Source organism: Macrobrachium nipponense, chromosome 2 (assembly GCF_015104395.2).
Source record: "Macrobrachium nipponense isolate FS-2020 chromosome 2, ASM1510439v2, whole genome shotgun sequence".
Lineage (NCBI taxonomy): Eukaryota > Metazoa > Arthropoda > Malacostraca > Decapoda > Palaemonidae > Macrobrachium > Macrobrachium nipponense.
Window position 1 is genome coordinate 84,026,314 of NC_087201.1, and position 18,740 is coordinate 84,045,053.

The 18,740-nt window shown below is 39.3% G+C and overlaps 1 protein-coding gene across 1 annotated transcript in view; it reads left to right on the forward strand.

The window, feature by feature from the left end:
- Nucleotides 1-18,740, forward strand: part of LOC135221241 (uridine-cytidine kinase-like 1) — a 235,076-nt gene that overhangs the window by 201,499 nt on the left and 14,837 nt on the right. Inside the window, exon 10 of the mRNA XM_064259056.1 lies at nucleotides 2,461-2,646. Within this exon, the coding sequence (XP_064115126.1) occupies nucleotides 2,461-2,646 (186 nt within the window). The remainder of the gene's footprint in view (nucleotides 1-2,460; nucleotides 2,647-18,740) is intronic.

The window sequence follows — 18,740 nt, forward strand, 5'->3', positions numbered from 1 at the left end:
ACGATATGGTTTGTTTACTACCATAGTCCTGCTATAAGCCACCAGGGCTGCGCTATGGTACATCCTTTCATGCCACATATGTAGCCAATTTTTCATAAATTCTTGATAATAAATATAAATTGGGTTTAATTTTAATAGTTTATTAATTCACTGTAATAATTAGACACGATTTTCAATGTTTTATTATGTTAGCAACACGTTTTGTGCTTACCCACTACACTAGTCTACTTGCATAGTTACCTAGGTAGCCTATGCCGCTCTCGGTCGACAATCAGATGGACGTAGACCAGTTTTCTTTTATACAGTATATTATACATTTAAAAGTATACATTTAAGTTTAATATGATATTTATTTAACACTGAACTTAGTTAGCTGTATTTTACATGTAATGTATTGTATAAAAAGGCAAGGGTAGGGTAATAACTGGTGGTCAAGAACGGATTAATCCATTTTCAGTTATTTCTTATGGGAAAACTTGATTCACATCTCAAAATAATCGAATTTCGACGCTCCTTTTGGAATGAATTAGCGTCGAGATCCGAGGCTCTACTGTACTTAACTAGAAAAAGGGTCTTCCTAGTGTCCTTGGCAACCACGAAAAGGATTTGCAAGATTCAGGGGCTAGATAAGAAGGTAGACTTTTTGAGATGGAATGCTATTTGTTCCTATTCCCATAGTTTTTTTAGCTAAAAATGAGCCCCTCTAATCCTTGGCCACATTCATTTTCAATGTCTACTTTGACAGAAGTCCTGGGAAAAGATGATGTGGAAAGGACCTTGTGCCCCATGAGGTCCTTAAAGTATTACCTTCACAGAACAAAAGACATTCGTAGAGGTTTTGGTGGTCTTTGGTATTCTGTTAAAAATCCGTCCAGGCCATTGTCAAAGAATACTTAAGCATTCTTCTTAAGGGACATCATTCAAGAATCGCACTCTTCAGTTCAAGCTCTGCAAGGCTAAAGCTCATAAAATTAGAGCAATAGCCAATTCACTAGCTTTTAAAATAAATTTATCACTTATAACTATTATTAATTCAACATTTTTGGAGATGCAAATAAGTGTTTGTTTCATTATCTCCATGATGTTTAGATTGTGTATGAAGACTGTAGTACCCTGGGTCCTTTTCTTGCGGCTGGTGTGGTGTTGGGAAAGGAAGTGTAGGATTTTACCCTTCCTAAAATTCTTTTCTTCCTTGGTATAAGATGTGATGTTTTTTATGGGAAGCCTTGTGGTACGAATACCTGAAGTACCTTCCAGTGCATTGGTAGGGTGGTGGTGTTTATTTAGAAATTGTTTTGGATATAGGTAACGGTTTTCTGGTGAGTTGTTGGTACTGAGCCCTGGGCAGGGCAATTATTTTGATCCTTTGTTGGCCATTGGAAATGTCTTTCGCTACAAAGGTCCCACAAAAGTAATAGGTGCTACAAGGCTTTACTGCCATGCCTATTACATGATAAGATGAGTAGCAACTAGTGGTAGTATTTTCATGCAACAATTCTCCTATCAGGTTAGGAATCAAGAAGAAAATTTTAATGTTGGCAAAGCTTTCTGTTCTCAATCTATAAGTGTTGAGGTAAAATTATCCTTGCTTCCCACCTACCCATAATGTGGGAATCAGCTATATAATTACTGGGTAAGTTACATAATTAAAAATGACATTTTTTTAATAAAATAGTTATAATTAAACTTACCCTAGTAATTATATAATCGCAGCCCACCCTCCTTCCCCTAACATGGATTTATTTTGAAGGGCATAAACAAACTGAGCTCTGCCAAGTTGTTCCTCTCTCTTACCCTGAAAGTGGGTGGAGCATTGTTACCTAGCCAAAAAAAAAAAAACTGAAAATTAGCGCGACCCACAAATTTTGGGATTCTAACTCCCAGCGAGTGAAACTCTTAGTTATATAATTACTAAGTACTACTATAATTAAAACTATTTTATCATAAAAATGTCATTTTTGTATATATTTACTGAGCAATTACATGATCAGAGCCTTCCTCCTCTCTGATGGACTTTATACATAAAACAGAATAACAGAATGAGGTAATAAGCTAAGTCGCTCCTAATATGTATTGCCGTTAGTGGGTGGCGCTGTATACCTACACGGTGTAATCGAAGTGCTATCTACAAAATTTGAATTTAGGCTGCGGTACTTGGAAAACTATAGCTATGTAATTACTGGGTAAGTATATACAAAACTTTATATAAAAATGTCATTTTTACAGTGGTCATGAAAATTTCAATTGCTTTTGATGTTGCATATTCCTCTTAACATGTAGCTTAGAACTACGTATACCATGATGTGATGTTGTGTAAAAAAAATGTTGTAATGCTATTACATTCTAATCTGGAATTCTGAAGATGTCACTGAAATTTTTGTATGGAAAATATATAAACAAGATTGATACTGTAATTCTGAAAGGATTCAGACCTAAGTTCAATTTTTCAATTTTAAGCAGGATGTGATAGTAGAGACTCCTCAGGGCGTTCCATATGAAGGGAAGAGGATTGCAACTGAAAAGATATGTGGTGTGTCTATATTACGGGCAGGAGAGACTATGGAGAATGCACTCTGTGAGGTACTCAAGGATGTGCGTATTGGCAAGATCCTTATTCAAACAAACCTGGACACTGGGGAACCAGAGGTAAAATCATTTATTAATACATTTCTATTCATCAGTATCCATTTCTTTTCAGTAATGCAATATATATTTAATCATCAGTTTCCATTGCTTTTTGGTAATGCAATATTTTTATGCATAATGCATATTGGTAACCTACTACCTTAATGAGGTTTTATACTCCTCAAATATAATGATTAAGAATGTACAGTAATGCCTCGAACTTATGCAATTCGAGTTGCGTGAATTCACAATAGCACTAACTTTTCATTGGAACCTAACTAATTATTATACACAAGTTCTTCACAATACTGCAAATGCGAATCCCTCCAGTAACACTGCAAAACCCTGCAAAAGTGTTTGTTTAATTTGTTATGCAACTTTTTAAGTTTTAAAGCTTTTCTGTATAAAATCTTTATTAAAAATGTATTATTTTTATTTTTGTACATGCATAAATATGATTAAAAAGGTAATTTCAGCACCTACAGTTAGTGCATATAGTACGTAATTTTACAAGATGCAATACCCATTCACAAGTTACTGCACTTTTCATTGATGATATTCCTTCAGAAACTGTAATTTCTGAAGTAAGTTTTAGTATACTATAATTAGTATAAGTTTTCATGCTTTTAAGTGTAAAATCAATATTAAGATTCTTTGTATGCTATTCATATCTTTCAAAATATGTATATGCAAAGGCAGTATTTAATTCAGTGTTTGTCACTATATAAGACCTCCACGATCGACTAGTAAAACATATCAGAGACATAACAGAGTTGTTGTTCTGTAAAAATTACTATCTTAACCTCGGAGAAAAGTGCTGGTACAATCTGTATGTACTATGTTACATAATTACAGCACATACAGTTAATGTACTTTCAGAAGATGTGATCCCATTTGCACTTTTTTAAAGATGATACCCCTCACATGACATACATATCTCTCTCTCTCTCTCTCTCTCTCTCTCTCTCTCTCTCTCTCTCTCTCTCTCTCTCTCTCTCTCTCTCTCTCTCTCTCTCTCTCTCTCTCTCTCTCTCTCTTAGTTAGCCCTCACACTAGCACATGATTTTAAATTGATTAATTTTACCTTCACCCTCTGCAAACATTACGTATATGTACATAGATGTTTTCTTTATTATATTGAATTGTGTACCTTCGTTATAACAGACTTATGAAGTTTACATAGTGATGCAAAGAAACTTCTTTTACTCTGAGGGAAAAATAAAATGGCATCCCATGAATTAAGGGTAACATTAGTATACAAACAAAAATGGATATGTATGTACGTAGTAGTTACTGTAACTATTTTTACGACAACCTGTTATTTCTGTTTTAAGGGTAATGTATTAATCTAACTTTTAAATCAAATTATAGTAACTTTAATTTCACTTAAAAGTTAGCCTAATACTCAGGGAGCATGATCAGGCTCATATTTAGTGTTTAGAAGCTAGCATTTATTTGCATTTTTAGAGACCGTGACAAACTAGGGCGAAACTTCCCCTTATGCGAGGGGGTATGGAACCTAACCTCATGTAAGTTTGGGGTATTACTTTAGAGGTAAAAGTATGCATTATTTTTGTGGCAAGTGGCAAAGTGTAAGTGTACTTAGGTGTAATTTAACAATGTTTATTTTTTATATTATGTTGATTTTCTCAAATTGATTTGTGTTGGTAAAATTGGATATAGAAAAAAAAATGATATTGACCATTCAGTGGCCCAGAACTAGCACCTTAATTTTTTTCTAGCAGAAATGTAGTCAAATTTCTTCATAATATATTGTTTACGGTTTTTAATTACAGTACAGTCACTTCTCAATTAACGCGTGTTTAAGATGTTTTCGATCTAATGCGAACTAGAAAATATTTACAAAATGTTAAAAAACACAAAAATCTCAATTTAACACGAATTGGCGCATGAGCGTTGTTTTCAAATCACCCGCAAATCACTGTTGCAGTTGACGGCTGTCGACATAAGCAAAGACATAGCATAGTGTGTAGTATTTATTACTAAAGGGAAAAACTTTGTTTATTTATTAATACATAAAGTGAAGGATTTTGTTTATTTATTAATAAAGAAAATAAATAGACACGAAACGAGAATCTGCTTCGTTCCGACATTGACATAATCGAACAATGTCATGCTGCTGATGGCTACGTATAATTACACATGTAATGAATAATATGCATCTTTACCATGAATCTTTTGAAAAGTTATACATCACTTCACTGTATCCAATAATATTGTATGTATTCTCATATTTATTGTGTTATAAAATAATAACATAATAGTCAATGTTTTGGTTTGGAAATCAGCTAATGGCAAATAAGAGTTTATTCTGCCATATTTTACTCAGTTCTGTGCGCATTTTCTTGCTTCTAGTAAGCATAAATGAATATCCAGATACTACTTTACTTATATGAGACAAGGTCAATTTTCGTTATACAAGGAATTTTTAAGTCTTAATATGGCTTGAATAAGTCTTGTGAACTAAATTATTTTTTTTGTTAACAGATTGCATTGGAAGCATGTTTACTACGTAAAGAAAAAAAAAGAAAGGATTCCGTTTGCTATTTTCACTTGATTTCATCGTAATACGAGCTTTATGTTGTTTATCTTTTATTTGCATGAAAATAACAGTAGTTATGATTAAAATGATTTTCTCTCTATTTTATCTGCAGTTTTGTTTGATGGCATAACTTTACTGGAGTTTAATCCTTGTTGCCAAAGCATGATAACAGTCATTAGCAGCTTGAACAGTTTTCCCAGCTTCAGCTACAACTTGGTTTAAATTTAACAGCATATTTCCTTTCTGATCTTTGATCTGTAGCAAATAAAGTTATTATATAAAGATATATCAGTCCTATTCTACATAACGTTGTTTATAACATAACTACGGTAACTGTTTATTATCGTACAATTGTTGAAATACACCAAACGGATGTGGCTGTTATCCAAATCGGTTGTACTTAGCAAAAAAGCACAGAGTTCCCCAAGTCCAGAACATAACCCCCCTTATTCCTGTTATTTGATATGGGGAAAATATGTTTAAAAACTGTTTTTTTAATTAACGCAAGCTCTCCAGGAATGTAACCCTCGCGTTAATTAAGAGGTGACTGTATTATGGTAAATAGCATATTTTGTCTGAACTAGAGTAGCCATTAAACATTCAAAATAATCATATCAGTAAAAGTAGTAATATGTTTATAAAACAAAGTAGAGATATCAAGTAGAGGGAGCATTGTGAAGATAGTTTTGGATTTGTAGCTTGGAATATTATGATTACTTTGTCTTTGAAATTTTTTACGGGGCTCTTAGCATGGTCTCTCATATTCCATGGTGCCTAATAGGTAGAACATGTGGACCTAACAAAAGTGGCAGATTTTATGGAATACAGGCAGTCCCCAGTTTACGACGGGAGCTCTGTTTTTGAGATGTGTTGTAAGATGAAAATCATTGTAAGCCAGAACATTGAAAGTCATCAAAGATCCTAAGAAAACCTTACTTTTAATGTTTGGTTGTATTGAAAACTATGTAATCTGCCTTTTTATTCTGTTTTGCATAAAAAAACCTTCAAATATTGATTATTTTGCCTTTGTGGATGATGAATATAATTGAAAAGCATTGTAGTCTCGGAACGTCGTAAGCGAAAACCTTTGTAAACCGGGACTGCCTAATGAATCTGATCAAAGTAACAGATATGACGTGTTTGGATAATGGCAGCCTTCAAGAACTTCAGTTTATGGAATGAAATTTTAATGTTAAAGAGAAACCCCTCATGGCAGCTATGCAATAGTGACAATAACCCAACAAAAAGGGCTCATTATCTTAATTGAGTAATAAAATTAAATTTTCGTTTCTTGTTATTTTTCTGAGGCAAAGGAAATGTTTATGGATATATTGTAAATGTTTAGAAAATATTATCATGAACGCAGCTTCATTAATCAGCTATGGCTCCAGCTGTATCATTATCAAATTGATTCTACAACCATAATTTATTTTTCCTAGTGTTTACTAAGATATTACGGTACAGTATTTTGTATACAAGTTCTAGGTCAATGCTTTTAACATCATCCTGAAGACTACCACCTTTTGAGTTCTCAGTTTCTCCTACTTTTGCTACTGTTTTACCCTCTACAGTGGGCCCCCCGTATTCGCGTTCTCCAGATTCATGGACTCACTGATTTGTGGATTTTTCTTTGGACCTTATCTACCCATTATTTGCGGTGAATTCGCCTATTTGCTGGATTTTCCGACGATAAATAATCACTAATTAGTGTATTTTGATGTTATTTTCATGCCTAAATACATTTTTATGATATAAAAGTGATTTACTAATTTTGAAATAAGTTTTAATATTGATCAATACTGTATTAGTAAGTTTAATAAGATTAAATGATATCACATAATAACTAATAATTCTCTCTCTCTCTCTTACAGAGATGTATGCTTTTTGTATGATAAATGATTTACTGATTTTCAAATATTAATTTCTGGGCTCAGCCCGTGTCGCTCCGGGAAATGCATCCTTGATCCTCATTTCTAAGGTATAAATATTGCTATACATACAAGAGAAAAAAGAGAAACAATATGGCCAGACTAACTGGCTCGCTCACCTTATACTAAAGGTGTCGGTATAGTAAAAGGGCGAGTGGAAACCACTACCAGAGGTCCCTTGCCAATTAGCTTCCTCCTCCGCCAAAACCCCTCGCTACAGAGGAGCCGCACCAAAGCCTCGCTACCCGCTACTACTACAGTGAGCATCTCTGACGTTATTCCTTTCGATAGCCTCGTGAGCGTTGCACGGTTTTTTGTTTTGTGTTGTGATCTCGCTTCGTTTGGAATTCTTCCTTTGATCCAAGATAGCTCAAGCTTCTGCATCCAAGTTAAGTACTGCTTTTAAGGTTTTAGATCTTATTATAAGATCTACATCGTTTTTGTGAGACTTAGAAGTGAGGTAGCGGAAGCATCATTGTTCTTGCGCTGCCTTCTCCCTCTCGCCGACCGCATGGCGGTCTCTCATGCTCCCTTTGGTCTCCTATACCAAATGGAAATACGATGTTACGCAGTATTTTACCTTTTCTTTATATTTATTATCATGTAATGCAGCTAGCTTGATTTTATTCATTAGCCCTTCACGGGGGTCGTTTCGCTCCGACCACATGTCTCGGATCGTAGGCTAGACTAGTCTCATCCCAATTCCCTATTGTTAGGAGCTCTTCCCTTCCTACGTTGGGACCTTTTCCCTTCGTATTGTCCTTTTGCTCCCCAGTCGCCTGCCCCCAATTCCTTCGGTACGGCATACTGTCTGGCCGCGTGAGAACTAGGCTAACACACCCAAATCGTCAGGTTTGCGATTAGCCTAGGCCTTTAGGACATCCCTTTCTCTACTCCAATTGTTATTTCTTCTTTCCACCCCCGTGCTAGGCTAGTTAGCTATCTCATTATAGATATTTAATTTATTTTTACATGTGCTTTGGCTGCGGCTTGGTTGGCCTATAGGCCTTCCCTCACCGACTGGCCTTTTCTCACCGCGTGTCTGTTCACCCGGCCGAGAAGGGTTCCAGTTGGTCGTGTACGAGCCACCCTGTTACAGACCTCCCACCTTCCTCCCCCGCTTCTTACCCCCTTCCCTTCCCGCTCACCCACCTCGGTGCGGTGACGACTCGCTCGCTACCAGCTAGCCTATCCAAGTCTTCTCAGGGAACGGGGGGGAGAGCCCTGCGGGGGTGGGGAGGGAGAAGGGATACACTCGGTGATCAGGCATTCGTACCTAGCCGCCAGTCCACTGGGTCCAGGACTCGTGCCCCCCTCCCTCCACAGCTAGGCTAGCCTAGCCATGGGAGGCCGGTACTTCGTCCCTCCTACCCTTCGCATGACTACACACACACACACACACACACACACACGTCTGTCACCCTCCCATCGCTCCGGCTATCTCAGAACCCGGTTAACTCTGGCCCTGACCCTGAGCTTGGGATTTTCAGACTTAAGGCCCCGGCCTTATCGTGGAGTTTTCTCTCATGCATTTCTATGTTATTGTATATATGATATCTCTGGCCATAGCACACTCACACACGCACATTATCTCACATACGCATATACTGTGCATGTATTTTCAATTATTGTGTCTTTCATTGGAGTTATCACTCCACCAGGTTTTTGTCACCCAGTCACAGTACTCTTCCCCCTGATCACTTGTATGTTACTCCAGCATCGAGTATGCCTCATTCATATTTTATGAATCTTCTACTCCAGCCCCGTCCGGAGTCTCCATATGCATGCTCTCTTGTTCCTCCTACGCTGTACCTCTGGATATATATATATATAGTATATATTATACTATAGATATAGTATAATATATATATAGATAATATAATAGTAGTATATATATATATATATATATAATATATATTATATATCTATATATATAATATATATATATATATATATATATATAGTATATACAGTGGTACCTCGAGATACGAAAGTTAATACCGTTCCGAGACGGCCTTCGTATTATGAGTTTTTCGTATCTTGGAACATTTACATGTGAAATGGCTAATCCATTCCAAGCCCTCAAAAAACACCCCAGTAAAATTATATTTCCCAGGCCTAAAACACATGTTCTAGGGTTACGACGGAAGAATATGTCTCCAAAAAGGCAAAATACTGTACATACTTGAGTAATATTCAACTGCATGTAATGTTCAACCCCATTTTTACTGCATATATTAGGACTTTAGCATATGTCCCTTAGCAATAATCCTAGCCTATGTTAGCGGTTGCTACTGTAGCCTAGTCTATGATTCTGACATCTAAACCTAAGAGCTAAAAGCTTAGAATATGCCAATAAAATGTATAAATAATCAGTATGTACTCATTTCAAATAATTATTAATTAATCATTAACTATAATACACAAACAAAGAAAAAACAAACCTTCCAATCAATTGTTTACATTCTTACGAGTATCGAACGAGCACCAAGCAATCATTTTTCCTAGCACACAGTAAGCCATAAATTGTCATTAGTATCTCTTTAACTAATGAAACCACCAAACAAAGGTATATAAAACCATTCATTTCTATTCTTTATTCTATCTTTTACCTAACGGAGATACCGAGTTACTGACAGCTATAATGAAACATACGTAATTCGTACACGTAACGTAATAATAAAACAGAAGAAGAATTCTAAAAAATGCGTATTTGTTGGCAGTCTGATTTATTTTATATTTTATGATATCTAATTCACATTTTTTTTATTAAATGTATTGCATGTACTCATTTCAAATAATTATTAAGTAACCATTAACTATAACAAACAAACAAAAAAAAGCTTCCAAACGTCTGTTTACATCCAGCACTTATGAGTATCGAACGATCTCCAAGCAATCACGTTTACACAGTAAGCCATAAATTTTCATTCGCTCTCTCCAACTACTGAAACTACCAAACAGTATAATAACCATTCATTTCTATTCTTTATTCTATCTTTACCTAATGTTTTTTTTTATTAAATGTATTGCATGAATACTAAGTTTTTCAATTTACAGCAACCTTTTTACCAATAGAATACTTAAAGCACAAGGGGTAGATGCTGACCAATAGGAGAGCAGGACCTTATGGGGTGACTAGCATCAGGAACCAATGGGAGAGCGGGAGGATGGTGGCGAGTTTACTCAGTTGGCAGCGCGGGAGTTTTAAAATTGTTCTCGGTGGTCCGGGCGAATCTCGGGACTTTATAGCAACAACCTTTCGTATCTTGAAAACTTTTCGTATGTAGAGCAGTAAAATTTTTCGTATTGGCTTTCGTAACTTGGATTTTTTGTAAGTTGAGCCTTTCGTATCTTGAGGTACTACTGTGTGTGTGTATATATATATATATATATATATATATATATATATATATATATATATATATATATATATATATATATATATATATATATATATATATATAATTACTCAGGCCCCAGAGTAATTGTGATGGGGTGCCACTTACCCTCCTTTATTTTAATTATAATATGTAGGTACATAATCATGTATCTGTTTATATAAATACATTCTGGACGCCGGAGCCACTCCGGCGCCAGTCTGATAATTAATTGTTAAACTTCTCTGGAAGTTTTTCAATGGTACTCGTGTATCATTCGATTTACAGGTTACCTGTTGTCAAAAGAAGGGCTGCAATGCAGTCCTGCAGGACCCCTGTGGCCATGAGGTGTGCCGTTCTCACGCGGGCTGCGCTGTGAGGGTGGGCGATGATACGGTGTGGCACCACGAGAACTGCTCAACGTGCTACATCATGGTCTCTGAGGCCTCCGCCGAGGTACGTCCTTTTCTAAACTGTCTTTGTTATGATACATTGAGTCTCCTTACTCATAATTTTAGACTAGTGTTTCCATCTCTAGTTGTAAGTCTAATGTTAATGCCTTTTACAGGGCCTCGAAGATGTCCGGTCGACTGCACTGACCTCCCTAAGAGCCTGGGTTTGGGGTTTTGGAAGGAACTCCCCCAAGGGACGTCCCTATATCCTCGCCCAGGACATGGCAGACCTCATTTTTCCTGGTGCCAAGAAGGGGTCGGTAGTGGAACCGGACGTGGCTGCCCCCCTCATCGCAGACATTCAGGCGATGTTTGCGCCCCAAGAGGACGGCGCCACCGCTGAGGAAGTCGTAGGCAAAGTTGCGGCCCTCAACCTGGACCTGGAGCCCATGACTGTTGACGTCATGGGCAGCGGTAAGGGTGTGAGTGAGGCAGACTCTGTAGGGGCTCAGGGGCTTTCCCTGAGCCCTTCTCCTTCTCTTTCTCTTCCTTTTACCTCTACTTCTTTCCGGGGGTTCTCAGAGAAGCAAAGGTCCGTCAGGCCTAAGTCTTCTCTGACAATCCCCAAAGTGAAGCCTTCTTCAGGCTTCAAACCAAAGACCAAGGCCCTGCCTAAGAAGACAATCCCTTCTCCAGTCTCTAAGTCCTCGGTTCACCATCCCGAGGCTGACAGGACAAGAGCAGCCTCGTCTTCTTCTTCGAAGTCTTCGAAGCATAAGCCTCGTAAGGAGAAAGCTCCGGCTTCCTCCTTCGACCCCGAAACCTTCTCCTCCAATGTACTGGCGCAGGTAGGTGACGTGGTTGGGAACTTGGTTCAGACCAAGTTCCAGGAGATGTTCATGCAACTCTCCAGTTCGGTCGAGGCTTCCGGGCAGTCAATCCAATCCTTGACGGAGAGGGTCGCAGCCCAAGAGGGAGCTATCACGGGCATCCGGGATACTTTGGCGGCAGGGCATCCCCAGTCAGGCCAAGCGATTTTACCCTTGCTTATGCCTGACTCTTCAAACCTCCCTCCGTTCAAGCCGAACAACCCCTGGAGGGTGGCTCTCCATGCCCCCTTCGCAGACGGGATGCTCTCCATTGAAGGTTGCGGTACTCGCAGGATAGAAGATTTTGAGTTTTATCCTGAGAACTTACAACCTCCTTTCATGGGCTACGTATGTCTAACGGACGCAGCCATGATGAGAGAGGACAAGGTCCCAAAGGAGACCGTCATCCTCCCCCGAGAGCAGGCTCAGCAAGCTTGGCTGAGAAGTTTAGCGGAGTGGGAGTGTGAGAACACTCGCCTTACTGCTTTTAGGAGCTCCTTCACCATCTTCACCACGGTGGAAGGTACTCCTCTTCCACTTACTATGAAAGTGGTGGAAGCTACGTACCAGGCGGCTCTGAAGGATGAGCCCATGCCTCAGCTCAGGGAGACGGAACCGACCTCTCTCCTGATACCAGGTTCGGAGAACTACTTTGAGGGTGCAGCTCCTACCTTCACTGTAGGGAAGCTTAAGCCGGACTGTGCTACCACCTTGTTTAGTGAGAGGCTACCTAGGCTCTCCGACTTGCTTATCCAGACCGAGTTTGATGCCCGGACTAGGTTAAGTAGGTCCCTGAACTCCTTGACAATAGCGGAGATGACGGCTCTTGTTTACGAACAAGTGCCGTTGTTTTGGGGGTCATGGCTAAGTCGCTTCTGCATACAATGCAGTGCGACTTCTATGATTTGTCATAGCAAGGAGGAACTGCAGGAAGCATGTCCTGGCTGAAGCTACGATCCGTCATGAGCCGAACAAGCTCATCTCCTCCTCGATATGGGGCACGGACCTCTTCCCCACCCCAGTGGTGAATGAGGTGCTGTACGAAGCCTCTAAAGTAAACCAGAGCCTGAAGGTCCGGTGGGGTCTCGTTGCCAAACGCAAACCCGAGTCCTCCGGATCCAACCCCAGGCAAAAGAAGAAGCCTAGGAAGTTTCAGCCCTTCCAGGCTCCTCAACAGGCTCTAGTACAGGTACCTCAAGTACCACAACAGGTGGCAGCAAAAGCACAACCGCAACAACAGTACAGGCGGCCCACGGTTAACAGCGCAATCACTCAACGGCGAATCGGTTTTATGGTGGTCTTCAAAATTATTCATTAAAAAAATAAGGCCTTTTAAAGGTATCTTAACGGCACACTTTTCAGTTAAGAGCACTGCTAGCGCCGTTGTCTAACGAGTTCATACATTTGTAGAAATGATGTTCAGACCATAAAGGTTATGCAAATTATATTAACAAATTTTATGGAGAGTTATTATGTAGGTATTAGGGTAAAATATATGCCTCTGACGCTGTTCTATGCCGAAAATATCGAGTTACATAAGTGCAAATTTAGCTATGGATGTGTCGATTTATAAATGTTCATGCTTTTGTTTAAAATGTGTATGAAAATGTATTATGTGAAAGGCATTTTTATTTCTGTACAAAAATATGATACAAAGGCAGCTTTTGGAACTGCCCTTCACGTTATCAAATACAATGTTTTTTCATGTTCTTTCTTGTGAGCCGCCGCCTGCCACTTCCGAAAATATAGATTTAAAAAAAGTGCAAATTAGCGATCAATGTGTCGATTTTATAAATGTTTATGCTTTTATGTTTAAAATGTGTATGAAAATGTATTATGAATTGAGTATTTTTATTTCTGTGCAGAAATATGATAAAAAGGCAGCTTTTGAAACTGCCCTTCAAGTTATCGACTACGATGTTTTTTCAAGTTCGTTCTTGTATGCCGCCGTCTGCCGCTCTTCCGAAAATATCGAGTTAAAAAGAGTGCAAATTTAACGATCGATGTGTCGATTTTTTAAATGTTTATGCTTTTATGTTTAAAATGTGTATGAAAATATATTACATAAAGGTATTTTAATTTTTGTACAGAAATAAGATACAAATTAAGGCAGCCTTTGTAACTACGCTCCACGTTGTCAGGGGATGTTTTTTCATGTTCGTTCTTGTCCGCCAGTTCCGAAAAATGCATTGTGTTATTTTATTAATTATGCATCTCTTCCATAAATCCCTTAAAAAGTTATACATTATTTCACTGTATCCAAGAATATTGTATGTATTCTCATATTATTGTATTTTAAAATACTACGGCAAATTTAAGCCCGTATTCCGCGGAGCGGCCAATGCTGTGGTTTGAAATCAGCTGATGAATACGAGTTTGTTTCACCATAACGCAATTCTTAGCAAATGCTCTTGCTTCTAGTTAGCATAAACGAATATCTAGATACTTGACTTATATGAGACAAAGTTATTTTTCCTTATACAGCGTGTTTTTAGGTGGAAATATTTATTGAATATGTCTCGTTGTGAATGTGAACTACTTTATTTTTTTTCGTTAACATATTACGTTGGCGGCATGTTTATTGCGTAAAAAATTACGTGATTCCATTCGCAATAATCCTGTATATCATTGTAATACGAACTTTACGTTATTTATCTTATATCGGTGTGAAACCAACAGTAAAGTGTGTTCTTTCAAGCACAGTAGTTTTGATTAAAATTATTTTCTCCCAATTTTATCTACGGTTGTGTTTGATGGCATACGTTTACTGCAGTTTTATCCTTGTTGCCGATGTATGATAATAGTCATTAGCAGCTTGAACAGTTTTCTCATCTTCAGTTTATTAACTAGGTTTAATTTAACAGTATATTTCCCGATTGATCTTTAATCTATATTGATCTCTGATCTATAGCGAATAAAGTTATTACATTAAGATATCTCAGTTCTATTCTAAACATGACGCCATTTATAACAACTACGGTAATGTTGTACTGTAGTACGATGATTGAAATATAAGCCAAACGGATGTTATCCAGTTCGGTTGTACTTAGAAAAAAAAAGTCGTTTCTCGTTCGGTTGTTCATGGCTGTACACGTTCACGCAACGAGTATAACGTTAAAACCATACTTTCATCATTCTCTTTTGCTGTTTATTGAACTTATGTAACTAGAATATGGATAAAGTTAGGCCATTGTAATTTGATCTCTCATAAAATCGGACTATCGTAAGACTAATGATCGTAACCTGAACACTACAGCCACCTGTACACTGTATAAACTTTATTATATCTTTACATACTCTAGACACCCAAAAGTACTGTACAGTAAATTCTATAGTACTATACTGCATAAATATAATTTTACTTATTGCGCCGTTGTGGGATTACGGCGCCTTTGACTGGTCTAGAGTTTCGAAAGAAGGTGTGCGGTGGCCGTAGGCTTTAAAATCGCTGTGTCGAAAATCGCTTGGCGTCGGCGGCCAGGAATGGAACCCCTGCCGCTAACCGAGGGCCGCCTGTATGTGCTTTTGGCCCAGCCTCCTCAACAGCCCCAGCCATCAACCTCCTTCGCTGTCTCTCCGGCCTATAACTCTGCTTTTGAGGCTCAGGCCTTTCAGCTGTTTAATAGGTTTGCCAGGGGCAGCAGGGATAGAGGTGCCTTCCGTCAGAGAGGAGCCGGAAGGGCCGCCAGCAGGGGCAAAGGTTTCCGGGGTGCACGCGGAGGCCGCCCATCAGCAAGCCAGCAGTGAGAGTCCCAAGGTAGGAGGGAGGCTGTACCTCTTCCGTCAAAGGTGGGGGTTCAGCCCTTGGGCTCAGAGCATCGTAACCAAAGGCCTGGGATGGAGTTGGCTTCAAAACCCTCCTCCATCCAACAACTTCTATCAGAAACCAACAGCAGAATTGGTAGAGTACACCCAAGATCTTCTTCTCAAGGGTGTAGTATCAAAAGTCAAGACTTTAAAATTTCAAGGACGCTTGTTCAGTGTGCCAAAGAAAGGCTCAGAAAATCGGAGAATTATCCTAGACTTGTCCCATCTAAACTCATTCATTCTTTGCGACAAGTTCAGGATGCTGACCGTTTCGCAGGTACGGACCTTGCTTCACCATGGGGCCGTCACAACCTCTATAGATCTTACAGATGCCTACTATCATGTTCCAATAGCAAGACACTTCCGCCCCTTTCTAGGATTCAAACTAGGAAGGATAGCTTACTCCTTCAAAGTGATGCCATTTGGGCTGAACATTGCACCCAGAATCTTCACAAAGTTGGCAGAAGTAGTAGTACAAGAATTGAGAAAGAAAGGAATAATGCTAGTGGCCTATCTGGACGATTGGCTCGTATGGGCAAGCAACTCCGAAGAGTGCCAAAAGGCGACGGTCAAGGTAATCGAATTCCTGGAACACTTGGGATTCCAAATAAACAGGACAAAGTCCAGGCTAACACCGGAATCACGCTTCCAATGGTTAGGCCTACAGTGGGACTTAAGGTCCCATACTCTATCAATTCCGCCATTGAAAAGGAAAGAAATAGCCAAGTCAACAAGGCAGTTTCTCAACCGTTCCCAGACCTCCCGGAGGAGCCAAGAAAGAATCTTAGGCTCACTCCAGTTCGCTTCAGTCACAGACATCTTGCTGAAAGCCAGACTGAAGGATATAAACCGGGTCTGGCAATCGAAAGCAAACCGCAGATCCCGGGACAAACTAGCCTCCAGCCCGGCGATTCTACGGAAACGTCTCCGTCCATGGACAAAAGTCAAGAACTTGGCAAGAGCAGTACCTCTCCGGTTCCCCACGCCTTCCTTAGTGATCCACACGCATGCCTCACTAAGTGGTTGGGGCGGATACTCATAGTACAAAAAGGTCCAGGGAACCTGGCCCTTACCATTCCGCCAGCTACATATCAATGTCCTGGAAGCCATGGCAGTATTTCTCACACTCAAGAGGCTCCGTCCTCCCAAGAAAATACATGTCAAGCTAGTTCTAGCTAGTGCAGTAGTAGTGCACTGCATAAACAGGGGCAGATCCAAGTCAAGTCATCTCAATCATGTGCTGATAGCCATTTTTTCATTGGCAGACAAAAACAAATGGCACCTGTCAGCCACTCACCTAGCTGGAGTAAGGAACGTAGTAGCAGACGCTCTATCACGCCCCGTCCCGCTGGAGTCGGAGTGGACCTTAGACAAGGAGTCATTCAAATGGATTTGTCACAAGGTTCCGGGGCTTCAGGTAGACCTCTTTGCCACGGAGTCAAACCACCAACTCCCATGCTATGTGGCTCCCAACCTGGACCCTCTGGCCTTCGCCACGGACGCTATGGCTCTGGACTGGAACAAATGGAAGAAGATTTACCTGTTTCCTCCAGTGAATCTTCTTCTGAAGGTACTAGACAAGCTCAGAACGTTCAAAGGACGTGTTGCGTTAGTAGCTCCCAACTAGCCCAAAAGCAATTGGTTCCCTCTACTTCTGGAATTGGGACTCCGGCCTCAACAGATTCCCAATCCCAAACTAACACAGTTAGTACAAACGAGGACTGTGTCCGCTTCCTCAAGAATTCAGAAAGCCCTAACTTATGGATTTTATGAAGTTTGCGGCACAAAAAGATGCCAACATCGATTCTCAAAATATCAAATTCTTAGAATCGGATAAAAGGGAATCCACACTGCGCCAGTACAATTCAGCCGTTAAAAAACTGGCTTTGTTCCTTAAAGACTCAAATACTCAAACTATGACTACTAATTTGGCCATAACCTTCTTTAGGACATTATTCGAGAAAGGTTTAGCACCAAGCACAATAACTACTACCAAATCTGCTCTTGAAAAGATCTTTCAATTTGGTTTTAATATAGACCTGACGGATTCATATTTTTCTTCTATCCCAAAGGCTTGTGCTAGACTTAGACCTTCTGAGAGACCTAAGTCAGTCTCATGGTATTTAAATGATGTCCTTAAATTAGCCTCATAAATAGAGAATGACTCCTGTGAATACCTAGCCCTTTTAAGGAAAACATTATTCCTCATAAGTTTGGCCTCAGGAGCTAGAATTTCAGAACTGTCGGCTCTTTCTAGAGATCCAGGCCTTATCGAATTCCTCCCCTCAGGAGAACTTCTTCTTTCCCCAGATCGTCATTTCTTGGCCAAAAACGAAGATCCACAAGATAGGTGGACCCCTTGGAAAATCATACCACTTCCACAGGACCAGTCATTGTGTCCAGTTAACTCCTTAAAAGCCTACTTGAGCAGGACTACCCTGATATCCTCAGGTCCATTATTTATTAGGGAGAAAGGTGGTACACTTTCTTTAAAGGGAATTAGGCAACAAATTTTATATTTTATTAAGCAAGCCAACCCAGATTCTTTTCCAAGGGCTCATGATGTTAGGGCAGTTGCCACTTCAATCAATTACTTTCAATGTATGAACTTTGACGATCTTAAGAAATACACAGGCTGGAAATCTCTGACAGTATTTAAGCGCCACTATCTGAAGTCTTTAGAAGCCCTTAAATTTTCTGCAGTGGCAGCGGGAAACACAGTCTCCCCTGACACTGCTTAATATTCCTAACTCTTCTCTTTAGCTCTTCTCTTCTGCCTGCCTCACTAGCACCCTTACTTAGCTTGGTCGTCTCTGTATTTGACCTTGGATGTAGTTTTACATATGGATACTATTATCTTATCTTTGGGCTTGGTTCCCTTATATGTTTTGTGTATCATTATCACATATTACTGTAATTGTATTTTCTTAATATTAAGTTAGTTAAGGCTATTAAAACGCATTTATTTGTATATAATTTTATTACTCTGTTGTAATCTTAAGTCCTATATTATAGCAACTAACCTTACTTGTGTTTTAATTTACCTACCTTTTACAGTAATTTGATATGTGTTTGTATAACTTTCCATGCTTGGTAGAGCCAATTCTCTGGCACTATTTCATGGAGCGACACGGGCTGAGCCCAGAAAAGGGATTTTGACGGAGGAAAAATCTATT